The sequence below is a fragment of the Hemitrygon akajei genome, chromosome 28 (genome assembly GCF_048418815.1).
Source record: "Hemitrygon akajei chromosome 28, sHemAka1.3, whole genome shotgun sequence".
NCBI lineage: Eukaryota > Metazoa > Chordata > Chondrichthyes > Myliobatiformes > Dasyatidae > Hemitrygon > Hemitrygon akajei.
The window spans coordinates 18646750-18669670 of record NC_133151.1 but is presented as its reverse complement, the minus strand read 5'-3'; the positions used below and the strand labels follow the sequence as shown (position 1 = coordinate 18669670).

General features: G+C 49.4%; 2 protein-coding genes across 12 annotated transcripts in view; one reads left to right on the top strand and one right to left on the bottom strand.

Annotated features, from left to right (window-relative positions):
- LOC140717734 (histone acetyltransferase KAT5) overlaps positions 1-14956 on the top strand; it is a 48520-nt gene extending 33564 nt beyond the window's left edge. For all 11 annotated transcript variants that reach the window (XM_073031449.1, XM_073031448.1, XM_073031445.1 and 8 more), the window contains 6 exons: positions 3346-3435; positions 5221-5361; positions 7628-7721; positions 8738-8897; positions 12707-12788; positions 13077-14956. In XM_073031449.1, the coding sequence (XP_072887550.1) occupies positions 3346-3435; positions 5221-5361; positions 7628-7721; positions 8738-8897; positions 12707-12788; positions 13077-13211 (702 nt within the window). In that variant the 3' untranslated portion in view covers positions 13212-14956. The remainder of the gene's footprint in view (positions 1-3345; positions 3436-5220; positions 5362-7627; positions 7722-8737; positions 8898-12706; positions 12789-13076) is intronic.
- A 1287-nt stretch (positions 14957-16243) lies between these two features.
- Positions 16244-22921, bottom strand: part of rnaseh2c (ribonuclease H2, subunit C) — a 201276-nt gene continuing 194598 nt past the window's right edge. The window contains exons 2-5 of the mRNA XM_073031437.1: positions 20895-21060; positions 19902-20014; positions 18575-18694; positions 16244-16381 (exon numbers count right to left, since the gene is read on the bottom strand). Of these exons, the coding sequence (XP_072887538.1) occupies positions 16355-16381; positions 18575-18694; positions 19902-20014; positions 20895-21051 (417 nt within the window). The 5' untranslated portion in view covers positions 21052-21060 and the 3' untranslated portion in view covers positions 16244-16354. The remainder of the gene's footprint in view (positions 16382-18574; positions 18695-19901; positions 20015-20894; positions 21061-22921) is intronic.

Below are 22921 nucleotides of genomic sequence, written 5' to 3'. Positions count from 1 at the left end.
TTCCAGCTCCAACTCCTTACCGCGGATACGTTTCCCTGCCTCGCCCGCGTTCCACAACAGCAGCATTCACCTGCCTGGCATCTCTGCTGTTCTAACTGTGCATCATTTATAAAGAAGGAAACAATAAATAAACTGGAACAAAAATCTACCTTCCCCTTTTCACTTCCTCACACTCAAGCCTCTCCTTGCCAAAGCCTTGAAGAGCTGCAGCCCAAAATCCCCACTCTAACACTGCCCACTCCAACCAACCGCTTTGTATGCCTTTGCCTTGCTAATGGATCCAGATCTCTTCACTGTGTTCCTTTTACGAATGGTTTATTGGAATTGTTATCGAGATACAGTAAAAAGCTTGTTCACACAGATCACCTCATTACACAGAACGAAGCAAAACAGTAACAGAATGCAGAATAAAGTGTCACAGCTACAGAGAAAGTGCAGTGCAGGCAGACAATAAGGTGTAAGCTTATAAAGAGATCAAGATTCAAGATTCAAAAATTTTATTGTCATTCTAACAGTACATCAGCTGTGCAGGGCAGAATGAGACAGCGTTTCCCAGGGGCAGTGCAATCATAACATAACAAGCGCAACACTAAATAATAAACATAACCATAAATAGTAAAACACGACAGCCACATGTCAGTTAAAAACAAGTTATAAGTGTCCAGTGCAAGTTAAAAGTGTCCAAAGCAGAGTCAGGTAGAGCAGCTATTTAGCGTTCTGACTGCCTGTGGGAGGAAGCTGTTTAGTAGCCTTGTGGTTTTAGTTTTGATGCTCCTGTAACGTTTGCCTGATGGCAGAAGAACAAACAGTTCATGGAGAGGGTGTGAGGGGTCTTTAATGATGTACTGTGTCTTCTGGAGGCATCGACTGTGAGGTCAAGGGTCTTAATGTACCAGGGCTCTTATACCAGCAAGGTACAATACCACGCAAAAAGCCTTAGGCACACATATACTAGAAAGTTTGTCAACCCTGTAGAATTTTCTCTACTTCTGCATAAATATGACCTAAAAACCTGATCAGATCTTCACGTTAGTCCTAAAGCTAGATAAAGAGAACCCAGTTAAATAAATAACACAGAAGCATTATACTTCGTCATTTATTTATTGAGAAAAAATGATCCGATATTACATGTATTTGTTGGAAAAAGTATGTGAACCTTTGTTTCAGTAACTAGTGTGACCCCCTTGCACAGCAATAACTTCAACCAAATGTTTCTGGTAACTGTTGACCAGTCCTGCACATCAGCTAGAAGGAATTTTAGGCCAGTCCTCCTTACAAAACTGCTGGATGTTGGTGGGGTTCCTTGGATGAACTGCTTGCTTCAGGTCCTTCCGCAACATTTCTATAGGATTAGGGTCAGGACGGCCATTCCAAAACAAGAATTTTCTTTTTTTTATACCATTCTGGTGTTGATTTACACTTGTCTTTCGGATCATAGTCTTGTTGCATTATCCAACTTCTATTAAACTTCAGGCGATGGACTGCTACATTCTCCTGTAAAATGTCTTGGTACAATTTTGATTTCATTGCCCCCTCAATGATTGCGAGCTGCCCAAGCCCTGAGGCAGCAAAGCAGCCCCAAACCGTGATGCTCCTTCCACCGCGACTCACAGTTGGGATGACGTTTTGGTGCTGGCGTGCAGTGCCTCTTTTCCTCCAAACTTAGCAGTGTGTACTTCTGCCAGAAAGTTCAGCTTTTGTCACATATTGTCCACAGAACGTTGTCCCGGAAGCGTTGTGGGACATCCAGGTGGTCTTTTGCAAACTTGAGACGTGCAGCAATGTTTGTTTTTTGGAGAGTAGTGATTTCATCCGTGGTGTCCTTCCATGAACACCATTATTGTTTAGTGTTTTTCTTACAGTGGAGTCATGAACAGAGACTTTAGTAGCAAGTTCTGGAGATTTCTGCAGGTCTTTTGCTGTTACCCTTGGGTTCTTTCTCACCTCCTTCAGCATTGCACGTTGTGCTCTCGGTGTGATCTTTGCAGGATGCCCTCTCCCAGGGAGAGTAGCAACAGTACTGCATTTCCTCCATTTGTAGACAGTTTCTCCTACTGTGGATTGATGAACACTCAAATCTTCAGAACTACTTTTGTAGCCTTTTCCAGCTCCATGCATCTCTACAATTCTTCTTCTAAGATCCTCTGAAGGTTGTTCTGATCAAGGCCTGGTGCACATAAATTGAGAAGAGCAGGCTCTGTCAGTAACCTGACTTTGTCTTTTCGAAAGGGCAGGACTCCTCTACAACCCACACCTCCAATCTCATCTCATTGATGGGAACGCCTGACTCCAAATAGCTTTTGTAGAAGGCAATTCCCCAGAAGTTGAAATACTTTTTCCAACAAATACATGTAATATTGGATCACTTTTCTCAATAAATAAGTTAATTAATATAATGTTTTTTGTGTTATTTATTTAATTGGGTCCACTTTAGCTAATTTTAGGACATGTGACGATCTGAACACATTTTAGGTAAAAGTAGGGAAAATTCTACAGGGTTCACAAGCTTTACAGCATACTGTATAGCTGGCGTGGCTAAGACTTTTGCACAGTGCTGTAGTAATTTCATGTAATGCGCAGTACTGCTGCAGCAAAAAATAAATAAATTTCATGACGTGTGAGTGATGATAAACCTGATTCTGATGTGGGTCTCTATTTTGGACCGAGAGTGGGATCGTGTTTGCGAAAGGGGGCACAGAGAGGGGAATCAGTTTAGGGAAATGTGGAAGGTTGAGGGGAGGGAATCAAATAACCTTGCCGGGTGTGTCTGAATCCACGCCACCCTCCCCACTCCTTCTTTGCCCCCTGTCCCACACCCCTCCCTCCCGCGGTGCTCCACCCTTCCCCTTCCCAACATCGTTGGCTTCCGCCAGACATACAAACTCTCTCTCCACTCCGCATTGACAAGTTCAGTACTGTGCAAAAGTCTTGGGCAGCCAAGCTGTATGTATGTGCCGGAGACTTTGGCACAGGACTGTCGAAGTGGGTGGTATGTGCTTTCAGGTTTTCTTTTAATCTTCTACCTGATGGGAGGGGAGAAGAAGAGAGAATGTCCAGGATGGGGATTGGGGGGGAGGGGGGGGGTCTTTGATTACGCTGGCTGCTTTACTGAGGCAGTGGGAAGTGTAGACAGAGTCCATGGAGGGGAGGCTGGTTTCTGTGATGTGCTGAGGCTGTGTCCGCAGTCACTGGGGACTACAAGAGTGAAACTCTGTGAAAGGAGTGGTTAGATTTGCTGGGTAAGGTGTTTTCGTGCGGTCGGGAGACACAGACAGTCCTCCGGAACTGTTCTTAAAGAGACAGGCGTCTTTGCTTACCCATCATTCTGGTGTTGTCTCCCCTCAGACTAAATGTAATCTGCGTCATCCGCCAGGGAACGAAATCTACCGGAAGGGAACCATCTCCTTCTTCGAAATTGACGGCAGGAAAAACAAGGTAAGAACGTGTGTCTGTTGCTGCGTCTGGCCCTCGCCGTGCTCACTGGTTTAGGGAAGTAAGTTCCTCCAGCAACACACACACAGACTGCTGGAGGAACTCAGCGGCTCGGGCAGAATCTGTGGAGGGAAATCGACGTTTCTGGTCGGGAAGCTAAAGACTAGCATCGTTTGCCAGATGTACATCGAAACGTGGAAACACACAGTGAAATGTGTCGACCAGCGCGGTCCGAGGATGTGATCTGGGGGCCACGCTTCTGGCATCAACACAGCGTCTCCACATCTTACTGTCTTTGGACTGTGGGAGGAAACCCACATGGTCACAGGGAGAACGGACAAACTCCTGACAGACAGCAGTGGCAGTTGAACCCTGATCACTGATTGCTGGCACTGTAAAGTGTTACCCTAGCCGGCACGTTACGGTGCCGTCACAACCACCCCGGCCCGGATCCATAATATTGTAATAAATAGCAGCAACACACACATGACTGATTTTTTTAAAAAAAAGATTACTAAAAGTGTGAAACTACTCCTGTTGTTCATAGGAATCTACACTCTGTGGCCACTTTATCAGTTACTTCCAGTACCTAATAAAGTGGCCTCTGAGTGTCTGTTCGTGGTCTCCTGCTGCTGTAGCCTGTCCACTTCAAGGTTTAACATGATGTGCATTTAGAAATGTTCTTCTGCACACACTGTTGTAACGGATGGTTATTTGAGTTACTGTCGCCTTCCTGTCAGCTTGAACCAGTCTGGTCATTCTCCTCCGACCTCTCTCGTTAACGAGGCGATTTTGCCAACAGAACTGCCGCTCTCCAGAGGTTGTTTTGTTTCTCTCGCCACTCTCTGTAAACTCTGGAGACTGTTGAGTGTGAAAATCCCTGGAGATGAGCAGTTTCTGGGGTACTCAAACCCGTCGGACATCAATGAGCATTCCACGGTCAAAGTCACCGGGATCACATTTCCCCCCCATTCTGATGTTTGGTCTGAACAACAACTGAACCTCTTGACCGTGTCTGTATGGTTTTATGCACCGGGTTGCTGCCACATGTTTGGCTGATTAGATATTTTAACTAACAAGCTGGTGTTCCTAATGAAGCCAGTGTATGTGTTTATGAATTTTAGATTCAGGTTTATTTATTGCATGTGCATCAAACTTACAGTGAACAAAACAAAAAAAAAACAGGCTCTCCGGATTCCAGCCTCAGGTGGACTTCTGGACTCATAGACACTAGGCCTCAACTTCCCGAGTGGACTCGGGGTTCCGGAGTGGCCATCGGACCTTAACTTTCCGACTGGACTCAGTGCTTAGGCCATCGGGAATTGACTTCCCCAGTGGACTTGGCTCCGGCCTCAGCTTCCGAATTTCCGATCGACCTTTGGGCTCCGATCTTCGGTTTCAACTGCTGCACTCACTGATGATGACGAATGAACACTAGACCTTAAATACTGGTCGCTCCGATGTCCAAGACCCGGAACCCCCAAGTGTTAGTCCTCGAGCGCTGGACTTTGCGATGACCGAGACACCAAATAGTAAGCCTCCAACACTGGACTTTCCAGTGACTGAGAACCTGAATGCTAGGCTTCAAATGCTGGACTTTCCGATGACTGAGACCCTGAACGTTAGGCCTCGAACTCCGGTCTCACTGATACACGTACCCACAATTTAATAATATTGTGTGAGGTTGTCGGTACGGAGGGGTGTGTATGGGTCAGGCAGGATTGGAGGGGCTGTAACCCAAGGCCTGTTCTCTCACCTACTTGCTGTTTGTTTTCTCATTGCGAACAGAATTACTCCCAGAACCTGTGCCTGTTGGCCAAGTGTTTTCTGGACCACAAGACACTGTACTACGACACCGACCCCTTCCTCTTCTACGTGATGACCGAGTACGACTGCAAAGGGTTCCACATCGTTGGCTACTTCTCAAAGGTAAAATATCGGCTTTGCTTATCACGGGTACAGCAAAATGCACTGTAATGGTGTCCACGGTCAACAGAGACCGAGGAAGTACTGGGGGCAGCCCTCGAATATCGCCATGCTTCCATTCATAACCATGATTCACTAACCCTAACCCATATGCCTTTGGAACGTGAGGGAACCGGAGCACCCGGAGGAAACCCACACGGTCACAGGGAGAACGTACAAACTCCTTACAGACAGCAGCAGGGATTAAACACTAATCACTGGGGCTAGCAGTAAGTTACCTACCTCCATAGACGCTGCTCGACCCGCTGAGTTCGTCCAGCGGTTTGAGATCAGGGTAAGGATGAGCTTTATTTGCACGCCTGTGACTCACTAACCCCTAACCCGTGTGTCTTTGGAACGTGGGAGGACACCCATGGGGAGAACGTACAAACTCCTTACAGACAGCGGCGGGAATTGAACCTGGATCACTGTGCTGAGTTAACCGCTGGGGGAGGTTGAACAGGCTGGGACTTTATTCACTAGAGCGTCGGAGACCGAGGGGGTGACCTTATAGAAGCGCACAAAACCCTCGAGGGGGCACAGATGGGGTAGAGTGCACACAGTCCTTTCCCCTGGAAATTTATTAACCTTAAACACAAGAGATTCTGCAGATGCCGGAATCTAACCCTACCTACCCTAACTGTAACCGTACGTCTTTGGAATGTGGAAGGCAGCCGGAGGAGTCCGACATCCCCTTCTGTGATTCGGTGACAGTGAGTCCCAAATTCTCCCCATCTTCTGCATATTCCCTCGGAATTCTCAATTGAATTAAATTCCATGGTGGCTAGTGCGTCATTAAGCCAAACTAACTGTTGGCTTCATTGGGGAAAGGTGTGCTTTAACCACCCAGCCAGATCTACACGGTTCCTTCCTTCTGTACAGTCACCCTTGCTCCCGGTAATATTGTCGCCATATCCACACAGGTCCTCTATATCACCATTCTCTACTTCTCAGCTTTCCCTGACAGAAGTTTGGGGTTCAGCCTTGTTAAATCGTTTTGCTTTTCTGACTGGTCTGCGACGTAAGCTGCAGAGAGTATTGGACTCTGACCCGTACATCGCAGGCACACCCCTCCCCACCGTTGTACAGGAGGCACTGCCTCAAGACACAAGAGACTCGGAGATGCTGGGCATCCCTCGGGCTGAGACCTGATGAAATTTCAGTCCTGATGTAGGGTCTCAGCCCGAAACGTCAACCGTTTGAACCCCTTCGTAGATGCAGAAGAGATACTTCCCTCCAACCATTCAGTTCTTGAACCCTCATCACTACAGTTTAGTAACACTGCGACTACTTTGCACAAAAGTGGATAATATTTTTCTTATACTAATTGGGGTTTCTTGTAAGAATCGTTGACAATTTACGTTTGGGTTGAGTTCTCCGATCTTGGCAATTGTCTTGCAAACGTTTTGTCACTGTACGAGGAGACATTGTCAGTGTGCTGTTGAGTGTGGTGTGTCCTCTGAATGCTTGGCTTTTCCATGCTTATCGATCAGCTGCTCGGTTGTGTGGTGAATTCGTGTTCGTTGCGGTCTGGAAATTTGTCCGCATTGGTTCAGAAATAGGACCGAGGTCTTCAAGTCTGTTTGCAGAATTGTTCGCGGGAAACCACGCTTCTCCTGCATGCCGCACGTTTGCGCCATGACTCCCACTGAGGCCCAGTCGAATTCGTGCCACCCTCGATCTTCATGGGTAGAAGCATGGTTTTCCAAATAAAATTCTGTAAACGGACACGCAGACCTCGGTCCTATTTCTGAACCAATGTGGACAAAATCCCTGACCGCAACGCCAGGAGCTCGCCGCGGAACCGATCAGCGACGAGACTTCCTCCCCAAACCGCAGCTGAGTTTCTGTCATGAGAATAGAAAATACTTCTGTGGTGGATGAGGTACCTGTGAAGTTTCTACAAGTAAGTTTATCTTTGCACCTGTGCACACATGGACTTGGCATTTGACAATAAACTAGGAACGATACAAACCTGTGGCCACCATATCCGCCGACAACCACCATTATAAAAACACGAGATTCTGCAGATGCTGGAAATCCAAAGCAATGCACACACACACACACAATGCTGGAGGAACTCAGCAGGGCAGGCAGCCTCTGTGGAGGGGAACGAATAGTTGACGTTTCGGGCTGCGTCCCTGAAGCGGGGCAGCTTTACAAAACTCTGTAATTTTGCTGCGCGTTGGCTTGAGGGCTGTGTTAATCGAGGTGTTTCTTGCCTCGACAGGAGAAGGAGTCGACAGAGGATTATAACGTGGCCTGTATATTAACACTACCCCCGTACCAGAGGAGGGGCTACGGCAAGTTACTGATTGAGTTCAGTAAGTACTAGAACTTCCTGATTTGTCTGTCATGGGGATCAAATAAAGATTAAAAAAAAGATGAGCTTTATTTGTCACATAAACTCCAAAACGTACAACGAAACGTGTCGTTTGTGTCAAGGTTATGCTTGGGGACAGCCCACAAGTGTCAACACGCTTCTGTGCCATCATAGAGTCATAGAAAAGCACAGCACAGAAACGGGCCCTTCGGCCCATCTAATCCATGCTGAACCATTTAAGCAACACACACAAAATGCTGGTGGAACGCAGCAGGCCAGGCAGCATCTATAAGGAGAAGCACTGTCGATGTTTCGGGCCGACACCCTTCATCAGGACTCCCAGGGAGATCATTCAAGTTGGTTAATTGGTCATTGTAAATTGTCCTGTGATTAGGCTAGAGTTAAATAGATGGGTTGCTGAACTATTTAAACTGCTTACTCCCATCGACCTGCACTGGGACCCCTACCCCTACCTGTCTGCACTTCTCCTAAGCGTAGAAATCAATCACACATGCACCACTTCTGCTGGCAGCTCGTTCCACACTCTCACCACCCTCTGTGTGAAGAAGTTTCCCCTGCCATGTTCCTGTTAAACTTTTCACCTTTCACCCTTAACCCATGACCTCTAGCTATAGTCCCACCCAACCTCAGTGGAAAAATGCTGATTGCATTTACCCTATCTATGCCCCTCATAATGTTGTATACCTCCATCAAATCTCCTCTCAACCTTCTACATTCCAAGGAATAAAGTCCTAACCTATTCAATCTTTCCCTATAACTCCCACTAATCCTAACCTGTATGTCTTTGAGATGTGGGAGGAAACTGGGGCAAAGCCACGTGGTCATAGGGAGAACATTCAAGTTGGTTAATCGGTCACTGTAAATTGTCCTGTGATTAGGCTGGCGTAAAATAGATGGGTTGCTGGGTGGCGGGACGCATAAATTTGATTCTCAAACCATGCCCTCCCAATGAGTGGAGCCCCTGACGTGTGTCTGTGTCTGGCCCGTGTCTCCCAGGCTATGAGCTCTCGAAGGTCGAGGGGAAGACGGGGACGCCGGAGAAGCCGCTGTCCGACCTGGGGCTGCTCTCCTACCGCAGCTACTGGTCACAGACCATCCTGGAGATCCTCATGGAGCTGAAGTCAGAGAACGGGGAGCGGCCGCAGATCACCATCAAGTGAGTGCGGTCTTTTGTTTTGGAGTCAGTAATTGGTTTAAAGATTAGCCTGATTTGTCACATCTATATCTGGTTAAGCAAACAGCATTATGCAGGACCCCATGCACCCCTCATACAAACTCTTCTCCCTCCTGCCGTCTGGGAAAAGGCTCCAAAGCATTCGGGCTCTCACAACCAGACTACGTAACAGTTTCTTCCCCCAAGCCATCAGACTCCTCAATACCCAGAGCCTGGACTGACACCAACTGACTGCCCTCTACTGTGCCTATTGTCTTGTTTTATGCAGTCCCGTTTTTCTTTCTGTGTTGTTTTTACATAGTTCAGTGTAGTTTTTGTACTGTTTCATGTAGCACCATGGTCCTGAAAAACATTGTCTCATTTTTACTATGTACTGTACCAGCAGTTATGGTCGAAATGACAATAAAAAAATGACTTGACTTGACTTGGGACACATTGGGACCAGTACTGTTTGGCCCAATTAAGCAGCTGCCACAATTCGTCAAAGAGTCATGGAACAGAAGGTGAAAAAAAAGTGAAATTACCATTTAATTGAGTAACAAATTATGTAGTTAAATGAAATATAGAACAAAATTAGAACACCATCTTTACCACGATGGTACTATAAAATTGTATATTAGTTCCTAATAGTTATCAACAGAGGAATTCATCCAGTGTACGCTGCCGTGTTCTTTTGATTGACTGTAAATGAACAAAATCAACGCAGACTCCTAGTGCAGATATGGACTGCCTTCGTACAACGCTTTTGACAATTGCATCTTCCAAATCTTCATTTTCATTGTAACATTCAGGGTGATTGTTGATACCTTCATATTCTTAATAGTCCCTAATTGTTGATCTACCCAGGGTAGATCTTCTGAGATGTTGAGCCCAGGGTAGATCCTGTGAGATGTTGAGCCCAGGATAGATTCTCTGAGATGTTGGGCCCAGGATAGATTCTCTGAGATGTTGACACCCACGAACTTGAAGCTGCTCACCCTTTGCACTGCTGACCCCTCGATGACGACTGACATGTGTTCTCCCGACTTCCCCAGCCAGCAATTAGACTAATTCTGACTAATTTTCATTTGGCACACTCCACCCCCACCCCAACACCCAAGCCGACGGCCAGCCAGGATAGAATTCCTGACTGCCACCCCTGATGTCATCTTGCACTGTGCTGTGGCCTCCTTGCTCTCTGTTCCATCTCGGGGAACTGGATTCACAGAGAGGGCTCAGAGGCCACCCCCTGTTGGCTCAATCACTGAGGATATCCAGAGTGAGATCGGTTGATTGTTTGGAGAAGAATCGATGCAATTTAATGCAGACAGGTGTGAGGTGCTGCACTTTGGAAGGGCAAACCAGCAAAGGTCTTATACAGTGAACGGTAGGGCATTAGGGTGGATCTGGGCATACAGGTCATTAATTCATTGAAAGTGGTGTCACAGGAAGGTAGGGTCATAAAGAAAGCTTTTGCCATGTTGGCCTTCATAAATCCAAGTATTGAGTACAGGAGATTGGAATGTTCTGTTACAGGACATTGGTGAGGCCTAATTTTAAATATTGTGTGCAGTTTTGGTCACCTACCTACAGGAAAGATGTAAATAAGGTTGAAAGAGTACAAAGAAAATTTACAAGGATGTTGCCGGGTCTGAAGGACCTGAGTTATAGGGAAAAATTGAATCTTCTTGCCTTGGAGTACAGAGAAGGTTCACCAGATTGATTCCTGGGATGGCAGGACCTTCATATGAAGAAAGACTGGATCGACTAGGCTTTTACTCACTGGAATTTAGAAGATTGAGGGGGGATCTTATTGAAACATATAAAATTCTAAAGGGATTGGACAGACTAGATGCAGGAAGATTGTTCCCGATGTTGGGGAAGTCCAGAACGAGGGGTCACAGTTTAAGGATAAAGGGGAAGCCTTTTAGGACCGAGATGAGGAAAAACTTCTTCACACAGAGAGTGGTGAATCTGTGGAATTCTCTGCCACAGGAAACAGTTGAGGCCAGTTCATTGGCTATATTTAAGAGGGAGTTAGATATGGCCCTTGTGGCTAAAGGGATTGGGGGTATGGAGAGAAGGCAGGTACAGGGTTCTGAGTTGGATGATCAGCCATGATCATACTGAATGGCGGTGCAGGCTCGAAGGGCCGAATGGCCTGCTCCTGCACCTATTTTCTACGTTTCTAGGTTAAGGCTAACCACTAAACTGCTGTACTGTGAAGGGTATAGATAGGGTAAAAGCAAGCGGGCTTCCCCCCCCCCCCCCCCCCCCACAAAGGTTGGATGACACTAGAAAGGTTAAGGGTGAAAGGTGAAATATTTAAGGGGAACCCGAGGGGGAACTTCTTGACTCAGAGGGTGGTGCAGGTGTGGAACGAGCTGCCAGCGGACGTGTTGGATTCGGATTCAACTGCGGCATTTAAGAGAAGTTTGGATAAACACATGGATGGGAGGGATATGGAGGACTGGTCCAGGTGTAGGTCGCTGAGACTTGGCACAATAAGAGTTTGGCATAGACTAGATGGGCCAGAGGGTCTGTTTTGGTGTTGTGCTGTATGACTGTAAGATCCCGAGTTATAGAGAAGCTGCACTGGGTTAGAAGAATGAAAATCAGGTTCAGTATGACTGACATCTTGAAATTTGTTGCTTTGTGGCAGGAGTACATTGCAATACATAAAAATACTATAAATTATAAGAAGAAATATATAAATAAATTAAATAAGTAGCGCCAAAAGAGAATGAAGAATACTGAGGTACTACTCACAGCTTCAGTGTGCATTCAGAAATCTGATGGCGGAGGGGAAGAAGCGGTTCCTGACACTGACCCTGTTGATTAGCACAGCAGACAGGAGTAGCCTTTGCCTACTTCTGTTTACAGGTCGATCTGTTCCCATGATGCATATTGGATATAACACAACTGAGAAATCAGCGAATACTATATCAGTGGGGGGCCTAGCCCCACAGTAAGCAGGCGCCATTGTCTCTGAGGAACCTAGACTTCCTGTTTCACCGCGGGAGGCCAATTGGGAGAATTACTTTGGAAACTGACATGCATTCACTTACTTCCATACTCTATTGAACAGTATAGACCAGGGGTGTCAAACTCATTTTAGGTCACGGGCCGGATTGAGCAAAATGCAGCTTCACGCGGGCCGGATCAGTCGGACGCGTGCGAACGCAGCTTTCGTTGCCTCCGTTTTTTCAGCCTGCTCTCATGTGTCTCAGTCTCTGCTATAACTACAAAGTGTTTCACTTTACAAATTCCATTTCTTATGAAGAAGACTGCCGAGTAAGACTGCCGAATAAACACTAAAAACCCTGAAAACCTGGTACCTGAATAAACTCAGCATTAGCCATATCATACGCCATAGGCGCTTCGATTACTGGGGCCAGCTTTAATAGTAATTAGATATTATCTCGCGGGCCAAAGATAATTCCACCGCGGGCCTTGAGTTTGACATATATGGTATAGAGGATTAGCCATTGCAAGCCAAGAGGACATGCAGTGCAAGTAACTTTTGCACAGGGAATTTTTGCTGGAGTATGATGCCTGGGTTGGCGGAAAGGCAGATAGGACAGAGGAATTTATAAAGCTCTTAAATGAATATGTGGATAATGGAGGGATGTGGACATTGTATGGGCCAAAGGGATTAGTTTAGTTAGGTATTAAATTTGGTTAAGCATTGTGGGCCGAACGGCCTGTTCCTAGGTTGTACTGTTCTATGTTCAATTAAAAACACGTGTATTGGGGAAAAAATAACTTTTCTTCTCTCTCTCCCCCTCCCTTCTTCCCACCCCCACACTCAGTGAGATCAGTGAACTAACGAGTATTAAGAAAGAGGATGTCATCTCCACCCTACAGTACCTCAATCTGATTAACTACTACAAGGTAGGCACCATTGCATCGGGTGGGGGCGGGGGTCACGCATCCGGCTTCCCCTGTAGTGGGCGAGCAGACCGTGTACACCCCTCTGGGAGGCAGTTTGACTGATGGCCGGTCCGTAAGAAAACCAGATCCCAAGGACCAGGGACCGTGAGGAGGGAGGGTCGCGCTGAGGAAAGCGCAGTGAGGAGGGAGCGGGGGGGTAAGGTAGGAGGGCGGAACTGCAGAACAGAGGCAGCTGTGATCTGAAACCATCTGATTTAATGCTGCCATGTGTCGGTCGTTCCGTTGCAGGGTCAGTACATCCTCACCCTGTCGGAGGACATCGTTGAAGGCCACGAGAAGGCCATGATGAAGAGGCACCTGCGGATCGACTCAAAGTGCCTGCACTTCACGCCCAAGGACTGGAGCAAGAGGGGGAAGTGGTAACTGCCTACTGTACAGGACAGGGACAGGGAGAGAGAGAGAGAGAGTTACTGACTGTCGCCTGGGACTGTAGGGACCATTCGTCCCGGCTCCTCTTCTTCCAACGCACATCGAGACGTTGCCGTTTCTCTCTCCGTTGAGCTGACAGTGACCAGACGTCCCTCCTGCTACTGCTCCGCGACTACCCCACACACCAGAACTCCCGCCCTGGAACAGGAGGCAAGGAGACTCGGTGTATGGAGGGGTCTGACTGGCGAGAGCAGCGGCTCACCTCCGGTGGGACGGGGTACAGTCCCACCCAACGATCTCCGGCGGACGGACTATGCTCCCCAGACGGATAGTGGGGGTTAGTCGGGGAGTTGGAAGGATGTTCCCTCTGCGCTCCCCACACCCCAGGGAGCATGGCGGTGGGGGAGCTGCGTTTCCCGACTGACCTTGCGGCTGTGGGGGGTGTCACAGGGTGGGGTACTCAGGTATCACTCTCAGTGTTGAAGCTGAAGTCAGACTCGGGGGGGGGGGGGGGGTGCCTGTGCAGATGGGAGGCAAGAAGGTACCGCTTGTCTGGGGTTCTGCAGGCAACATGCTCTCAGGAAATGACTGAACGGTGTGTCCAAACTAGGCTCAAGCACAGGGGGTCCCGAATTGTTGGAGCTCCTTCATTGGTTTAGCTTCCCGACTGTAAAAACTGCCTCTACAAACACAACTGTCAGCACCATTCGCTCGTGCCCGTCTCCCGCTCACCCGTCCAGGTATTGAATTATACTGGTAATCCACAGGCTGCGTAGAGGGAGCGTCACTCTCTGTCTGACCCCGGGAGTGTGTGATAGGACAGTGTGGAGGGAGCTTCACTCTCTGTCTGACCCCGGGAGTGTGTGATGGAACGGTGTGGAAGGAGATTCATTCTGTGTCTGACCCCGGGAGTGTGTGATGGGACGGTGTGGAGGGAGCTTCACTCTGTGTCTGACCCCGGGAGTGTGTGATGGGACAGTGTGGAGGGAGATTCACTCTGTGTCTGACCCCGGGAGTGTGTTTGGTCGAGTTCATAACTTGTTCCTGGGGTGAGATTGTCCGAGATGCAAGCTCAGAAGAGAATCCTCCCCACCCGGAGTAGCCCTGGGTCATGTCTCCATTGGCTGTGGAACACTTTTGATCTGAGGTGAACTCTGCAGCGTTACGTAGGTCAAGGACAACCAACTGAATAACCCCCAGACACCCCCCCTCCCCCCTACTGTCTTTCATGTCCATTCCCTTATCCCCTTCCCCAGCTACTCCCACTCTCAGCTGAGCTGGAACCTGTGTGGGTAGAACCATGGAACAACTTGGGGATTGGATGTGAATTTTTTTAAAATACCAATCAACATTTGTATATATCGCCAAAAGTCAGTTCAACACGTGAATCTTTCTGGGGAGTTCCTTCCCGTGGGAACCGTCCAACCCTTGTCCGTGGGTAGGAATCTCCCTCGGGACGTCCTGGGGGGTACACACACACAAACTGGAGACGGGAGTGACCAACTCAAAGCGCCTTGAATCTGCACACCCCCACCCAGCCCCCAGTAGCCTTCAGCGCGATGCCTAACGTAGCCGCATGTCTTGTGCTGTGTAACTTTCCTGTTGTGTGACCTCCCAAATGTTTGTGTAAATGCATGTAATTCTTGGTTAGAATTGGTAATATCAGCAAGAGTTGTACAGTTTTTTAAAAAAAAGTATTCTGGGTTGTATAAAAAAAATTAAATATTAATGTTTCATCATTTGGATTTCCTGCTGTGGACTTACTTTGGCAAGTGAGGGAGGGTGACGACACACAGTCCCAGGGTGACTCCCTCCTCATCCCCACCCTCACAGATGCTGAATACTGCTTGATAGACTGTTGTGCGTTGAGCCCAACTTTCGTCATGCACAGACCCTTCAGCTAACCATCAACCACCCATTTACACCAGTCCTACCTCTCACCCACACTAGGGGGACAACCCCGCACGTCATTGGGGGTGGGAGCGGCAGCGTGACTCCTCATAGCCGCCGTCTGTGAGGAGTCTATATGTCCTTCCGCTGACCGCATTGGCATTTTCGCCAGGTGCTCCGGTCCCCCCCCCCCCCCCCCCATTCCCAGGACGTATGGGTTAGGGTTCGTGAGTTGGCACTACGTTTGTCATTGACGTGCGTTTCTCTGCCTCGATGAACACGTGACAGATAAAGCAACACACACAAAGTGCTGGTGGAACGCAGCGGGCCAGGCAGCGTCTGTAGGGAGAAGCACTGTCGACGTTTCGGGCCAAGACCTGAGTGATTGGGCAGAGAGAGGGGAAAAAAAGGGAGGGTAACAATATATCAGGGATGGGGTAAGAAGGTGAGGAGGGGCATTAGCGGAAGTTAGAGAAGTCAATGTTCATGCCATCAGGTTGGAGGCTACCCAGATGGTATATATTTTTTTCTCTCTCTGCCTGTTCTACATCTCTCTCTGGTGCACCCCTCCCCCTTTCTTTCTCCCTAGGCCTCCCGTCCCATGATCCTTTCCCTTCTCCAGCTCTGTATCCCTTTTGCCAATCACCTTTCCGGCTCTCGGCTTCACCCCACCCCCTCCGGTCTTCTCCTATCCTTTCGCATTTCCCCCTCCCCCTCCCACTTTCAAATCTCTTACTATCTTTCCTTACAGTTAGTCCTGACAAAGGGTCTCAGCCCGAAACGTCGACAGTGCTTCTCCCTATAGATGCTGCCTGGCCTGCGGCGTTCCACCAGCATTTTGTGTGTTGTGTTGCTTGGATTTCCAGCATCTGCAGATTTCCACGTGACAGATAAAGCGAGTCTTCACTTGGATGTGGGGGGGGGGGGGGGCACCTACACAGGGAGAACGTGCAAACTCCACTCAGGCAGTGCTGCAGGTCAGGAGCGAACCCGGATCTTTGGAATCGGGAAGCAGTGCATCTACCCACTGAGCCATCACCTCCTCTAACCTAGTCTGCCGACAGTGAGCCTCCTGCTGTTATCCCCCTCCAGTCCCACCCCTGCTGAAACTGGCATGGTTCTTGTTAAGCCACACGTTTATATTAGAAAAATGTAAAATCTTTATTTCTGCTCGGCACAGACGCCACAGCCAGCGAGGTGAGTTTCCTCTCCGCGGCAGAGGGGCGCGGTCTCGTTTCTGCCTGGTCTCATTCTTCTCCCACCGGGGCGTGCATCTGCAAGACACAAAGCCCGACCTTTTCAACGTGGCCTCTCTCTCCTCCACAGCCCAATTCCCCACCAGCCCATCCCGTCTCTGTGGGTGCAGGACTTCCTGCTGTTGCCGATCACAACGGGGGTGGCAGGGGGGTAGAGTGAATGAGGAGAGAGTGTCCACACTGAGAACAGTAGAGGAAGGACGGAGATCCTGGTCCGGTGAACCCCTGGAACTCTCCCGTACAGAGGGCGAGTTGCTGGATATATTTAAGTGGATCTGTATCAGGGAGTGTTGGCTGAGAGCACGAGTACAGTGGGTAGTTTGAAAGAGCACAGACACAGTTTACAAGGATGTTGCTGTGTCTGGTTACAAGGCGAGATTGAATAGGTTAGGATTTTTTTCCTTTGGAACACAGTAGGAGATTGAGAAAGTTAATAGAGGTATGGAAAATTTCGAGGGTACAGACAGGTTAAATGCGAGCTGATTTTTCCCCCCACTGGGAGTGGGTGGGACTACAAACGCAGATCATGGGTTATGAGTGAAAGGTGGAAAGTTTGAGGAGGAAACTTCTTCACTCAGAGGGTTGTGAGAGTGTGGAACAAGCGGCGCACGTGAGCTCAATTTCAACTTTCGAGAGGAGTTTGGATAGCTACATGGATGGTGGGGGATGGAGGGCTGTGGGCCCGGTGCGGGTCGCTGGGAGTAGGCAGATTAAATGGTTCAGCATGGACTAGATGGGCCAAGGGGCCTGTTTCTGTGCTGGACTTTACTATAAATATTTAAAATTATGAAATTATAAAGTGGGTGTTAACAAGTCCTCCTCCCAGGGTGGGGGAGTCCAAAAGTAGCGGGCACTGGTTTCAGGTGACAGGAAAGGGTCCTGAGGGGTAAACGATTTCAACACAGGCGAGTATATGGATCGAGCTGCCAGAGGAAGTAGTTGGGGCAGGTACAATGGTACTTAAGAAATTCATGGAGATATTCGGGACAAACGCAGGAAATCAGGACTAGCTGGGCGGGCACCGCGGTCGGCACTGACTCACAAAACATGAAACAATACAGAACGGTACGTGCCCTTCCATTAATGGTGTGCCCACCTGTATAAACCTACTCCGCAATCAATCTGACCCTTCCCAGCTACTCAGCCCGTAACCCTCCATTTTCAGTACATCCGAGTCTCTGGAATGACCCTGTTGTAACAGCCTCAACCACCACCAGTACATTCCAGGCACCCACCCACTCTCTGTGCGCTTGGGTTTCCCCTCACGGTCCAAAGACGTATGTTAATTGGTCATTGTAAATGATGTCCCCCGGAATTAGCCATTTCCACCCTGGGGAAAAGCCTCTGGCTGTCCACTTGATCTGTGCCTCTTATCATCTGGTACACCTTTATCAGGTCACCTCTCATCCTCCTTTGCTCCAAAGAGAAAAGCCCCAGCTCGCTCCACTTCTCCTCATAAAACATGCTCTCCGATCCAGGCAGCATCCTGGTAAATCTCCTTGGCACCCTCTCTAAAGCCTCCATATCTGTCCTATGACAGAACTGAGCAAAATACTCCCAAGTGTGGCCTAACCAGAGTTCCATAGAGCTACAACATCACCTCAAGGCTCTTGAACTCAATCCCCCAACTAATGGAAGTCAACACACCATATGCCTTCTAAACCACCCCATCAACTTTGAGCGATCGATGGACGTGGAGCCCAAGATCCCTCTGACATTAACCCTGTACTCTGCCTTCAAGTCTGACCTTCCAAAGTGAATCACTTCGCACTTTTCTCAGGTTGAACTGCATCTGCCACTTCTCAGCCCAGGTCTGCAATCCTGTCAGCGTCCTGTTATAACCTCCCAACAACACTCTACACCGTCCACAACTCCGCCAACCTTCACGTCATCTGCAAACGTATTAACCCACCCTTCCACCTCCTGATCCAAGCCATTTGTCAAAATCACAAAGAGCAGGAATCCCGGAACAGATCCCTACGGAACACCACTAGTCACCGATCTTCAGGCAGAATATGTTCCACCTACAACTGTCACCATCTGCCTTCTACGGGCAAGCCAATTCTCAATCAGTACAGCCATGTTTCTCTGGATCCCATGCTTCCTGACTTGGCAAGATGGATTTAGCAGCTGGGGGAAGGGGGGAGGGAGGGAAGAATTGGAAGAGGAGGGTCTTCTTTCTACACGGATGGAGAACGTAGAGAAGCTCACAGCCTGGGCGATCTGTGTCCAGCCCATCGCCATCACCACGGTGTCGTCTGGCGTTGGCCGCGTCTCCAGGTTCCAGTACGTCAGCGACGAGAAGGCCGACTTGACGCTGACAGCGCGCTCCTGCGGGTTTGACAGCCAGCGTTACACTGTTGTCAGGAGTAAAACAAGCCCCTCGGCCCACCGAGATCATGCCAACCTTCACCCCCCCCCAGTTACATTCACACAGACAATGGCGCAATTCAGAGCAACACGCAAGTGCTGTCGATACTCAGCGGGTTGAGCAGCCTCCGTGGAGGGAGATGGAGAGTTGACGTTTCTGGTCGAGACCCTTCATCGGGGGGTGGAAGAGTAGAGGTGAAGGTAGACTGAGGGGGAGGTGTGAGGCAAGATCAGCCAGGTGATCGAGAGGAGGGTGAAGGTAGAGACAGAGGCTGGGAGGTGATAGGTGGATCCAGGTGAGGAGGGTGATCGGCAGATGGAGGAGGGGAGAGTAGGAACAGTGACAGAGGCTGGGAGGTGGTAGGGTGATGGCAACCAAGGGCAACAGTTGTGGAATCTGATAGGAGAGGAAGGTGGAACATGGAACCAAATCAGGGAGACGAGGAGGTGAGAATCGAACAGTGGGGGGAGGTGGGGAACAGTTCAGAAGGCACAGGATATGTAAATCCCAAAAAGAAAGAAGTATTCGAAAGGAAGTATGACACAACCGTGGATAACAAGAGAAGACAAAGCCAAAGAGAGGTCATATATTAGAGCCCATCAGTGTTTGTTGCTCTGACATCAAAGAATTTCCCACTTTTCCGACAACTCTCCTCAACTTCTACCCCGTGTCCACATGTAGGGGGAACAATTACCCACCCCCATACGATGGTGTGGAGGGGGCAAAGAGGGAGGGTGGAGATTAATGGGAGTGGAGGGGGGGGGGGAAGGGCGGCCATGGTAGTGTAGCGGTTTGCGAATGCCTTGGAGTGCCAGTGATCACGGTGGGTTTCGATTCCCGCTGCTGTCTGTAAGGAGTTTGTACGTTCTCCCTGTGACCGTGTGGGTTTCCTCCCACTTTCCAAAGACATTCGGGTTAGGGTCAGTGAGATGCGGGCTTCCCCCAGCACAACTTCGGACTGTGTTGGTCGTTGACGCAAACGGCACATTTCACTGTATGTGGTTTGACGACATGACGCACACTGAGAAATAATCTTCCTCTTTAAAGATGACTTTCTTATTCTGACAGCCCGAGCAGGCGGTCGAGAGTTTGAACTCGACAACGCCCTCCCCTTCCCACCCCGAGGCGAGTCCTCCGCTGAGTGACACCAACACACCCGCCACTCACCTCCTCGTCCGAGCACGGTTTCTGGTCCTCCCTCAGCACGAGCCCAACGTAGCCCGGGGGCACAGGGAGATCTCGGCCCCGCAGTGCCCGGCCGCGATAGGAGACCAGCAGCTCTGGAAGGGAGCAGACGTGGGTGAGTTAGTCCTCTCTTCCCCCACCCACTCTCACCAAAGCGCCCCTGCTCATCGGGGTGTCCAATCAGGAGGGAGGGGTGATATAAAAATGTTGTACCTCCTGACGCACAGAATAGTGCAGAGAAAATCTGCGAGGATGTTGCTGGGACTTGAGGAACTGAGTTATAGGGAAAGATCTGACAGGTAGCGTAGGAGAATGAGGGCAGATTTGATAGAGAAATACAAAATTATGAGGGGTGTGGATAGGGTAAATGCGAGCAGGCTTTTTCCACTGAGGTTGGGTGAGTCTAGAACTAGAGGTCTTGGGTTAGGGGTGAAAGGTGAAATGTTTAAGGGGAACACGAGGGAGAACTTCTTCTCTCGAGAGTGTGGAACGAGCTGGCGGGGGAGTGGGTTCAATTGCAATGTTTAAGAGAAGTTTGGGTAGGTACATGGATGGGGGGGTATGGAGGGCTGTGGTCCCAGTGCAGGTCAACTGGACTAGGCTTAGATAACAGTTTGGCACAGACTAGATGGCCTGAATGGCCTTCCAGTGCTGTGGTGTTCCATGACTCTATAATGCCTGGGAAGTAGTTAGAGAACTGCAGATAAGACTATAAAATTCGATCTCAGCGATGTTCAAATTGTCGCCTAAGGTCGACTCCGAGTTGTCAAAACTTATTGGATATTAAGATAAATGCAAAGCCCAAGGATTTGGAGTTGTCTTCAAACTTCACCAACTGAATAAAGGGTTAGGATAGGCTAGGTGTGCTGAGTGGCCTCAAGGAACGTCTCACGGTGGGTGCTCCCCCTCCCCGACAAGTCACTGGTCAGTTTCTCCCAAAGGGAGTGAAACGGGATGAACTGCGCGCCAGCTTACCGCCATTGCGCTCCTGCACTGCCGGCGTGAAGTACTGATCTACCCTGGCGTTGCCGTCCGACTCGATGGTGACGGGCAGCAGGTGGACGCGGTCCCTCGGCACGGCTTCGAGCGCCCTCGCCTCCACCCGGACCGTGTGGTTCCCTGAGCTCGCCATGCTCCGCCTGAGAGACGGGGACAGAGTCAACGCGGCCGCTTCACGAATACTGCGACCCCCCCCCCCCGCCCCAACGCCAACGCAGATTCTACCAGACACACCAGGGGCAAGTGGCACCACGTTTCCAATGCCAGCTTAGCATGCCCCAAACTCACTAACCCTAACCTGAGAGTGGGTGGGGGAAGTGGAGGGGTGGGTTAGTAAATTGCTGATGACACAAAGGTTGGGGGTGTTGTGGATAGTGTGGAGGGCTGTCAGAGATTAAGCAGGACATTGATAGGATGCAAAACTGGGCTGAAAAGTGGCAGATGAAGTTCAACCCAGATAAGTGTGAGGTGGTTCATTTTGGTAGGTCAAATACGATGGCAGAATATAGTATAATGTTAAGACTCTTGGCAGTGTGGAGGATCAGAGGGATCTTGGGGTCCAGTCTATAGGGACACTCAAAGCTGCTGCGCAGGTTGACTCTGTGGTTAAGAAGGCATACGGTGTATTGGACTTCATCAATCATGGGATTGAGTTTAAGAGCCGAGAGGTAATGTTGCAGCTATAAGGACCCTGGTCAGAACCCACTTGGGTTCTGCGCTCTGTTCTGGTCGCCTCACTACAGGAAGGATGTGGAAGCCATAGAAAGGGTGCAGAGGAGATTTACAAGGGTATTGCCTGGATTGGGGAGACAGGTGAGTGAACTCGGCCTTTTCGCCTTGGAGTGACAAGAGGATGACAGGTGACCTGATAGAGGTGTATGAGGTAATGAGAGGCATGGATCATGTGGATAATCAGAGACTTTTTCCCCAGGGCTGAAATTGTTGCCACAAGAGGACACAGGTTAAGGTGCTGGGGAGTAGGTACAGAGGAGATGTCAGGGGTAAGTTTTTTACTCAGAGAGTGGTGAGTGCGTGGAATGGGCTGCCGGCAACGGTGGTGGAGGCGGAAACAACAGGGTCTTTTAAGAGACTCCTGGACAGGTACACGGAGCTTAGAAAAATGGAGGCCTATGGGGAAGTCTAGTAATGTCTAAGGTAGGGACATGTTCAGCACAACTTTGTGGGCCGACGGGGCTGTATCTAGGTTTTTATGTAACCCCATACGCCTGTCTTTGGAGTGTGGGAGGAACCCACACGGTCACGGGGAGAACATACAAACTCCTTTCAGACGGCGGCAGGAATTGAACCCCGACTACTAGCGCCGTAAAGCGTTGCGCTGACAGCCACGCCTCCACGCTGCCCCAATCTACCCCCTCACCCACACAACCACAGACGAACTACCCAGGGATACGCTTCCTGCTTGTTCAGTTTGTACTTTTGTTTAGAGATAATAGTGTGGAACAGCCCCTTCCAGCAACTCACAATCCCCAGTTTAACTTCTGCCCCATCAGGGCACAAATCAATAAAGACCACAAGATAAAGGAGCTGAATTAGGCCATTTGGCCCATCCAGTCAGACCCCATTTCATCATGGCTGATCGATTTTCCCTCTCGGCCCCAATCCCCTGCGTCCTCTCTCTCCCCCCTCCTGTATCCCTTCATGCCCTGACCACTCACGAGTCTTCCAACCTCTGCTTTGAACATACTCGGCCTCCACAGCCACAGAATTCCACAGATTCACCACCCTCTGGCTAAAGAAATTCCTCCTCATCTCTGTTCTACAAAGGAAGGATGCCCCTCTATTCTGAGGCTGTGTTCTCTGGTCCTAGACTCCTTCACTATAGGAAACATTCTCTCCACATCCACTCTATCTGTGTCCTCTGGTCCCAGACTCCCCCACTATAGGAAACATCCTCTCCACATCCACTCTATCTGTGTCCTCTGGTCCTAGACTCCCCCACTATAGGAAACATCCTCTCCACATCCACTCTATCTGTGTCCTCT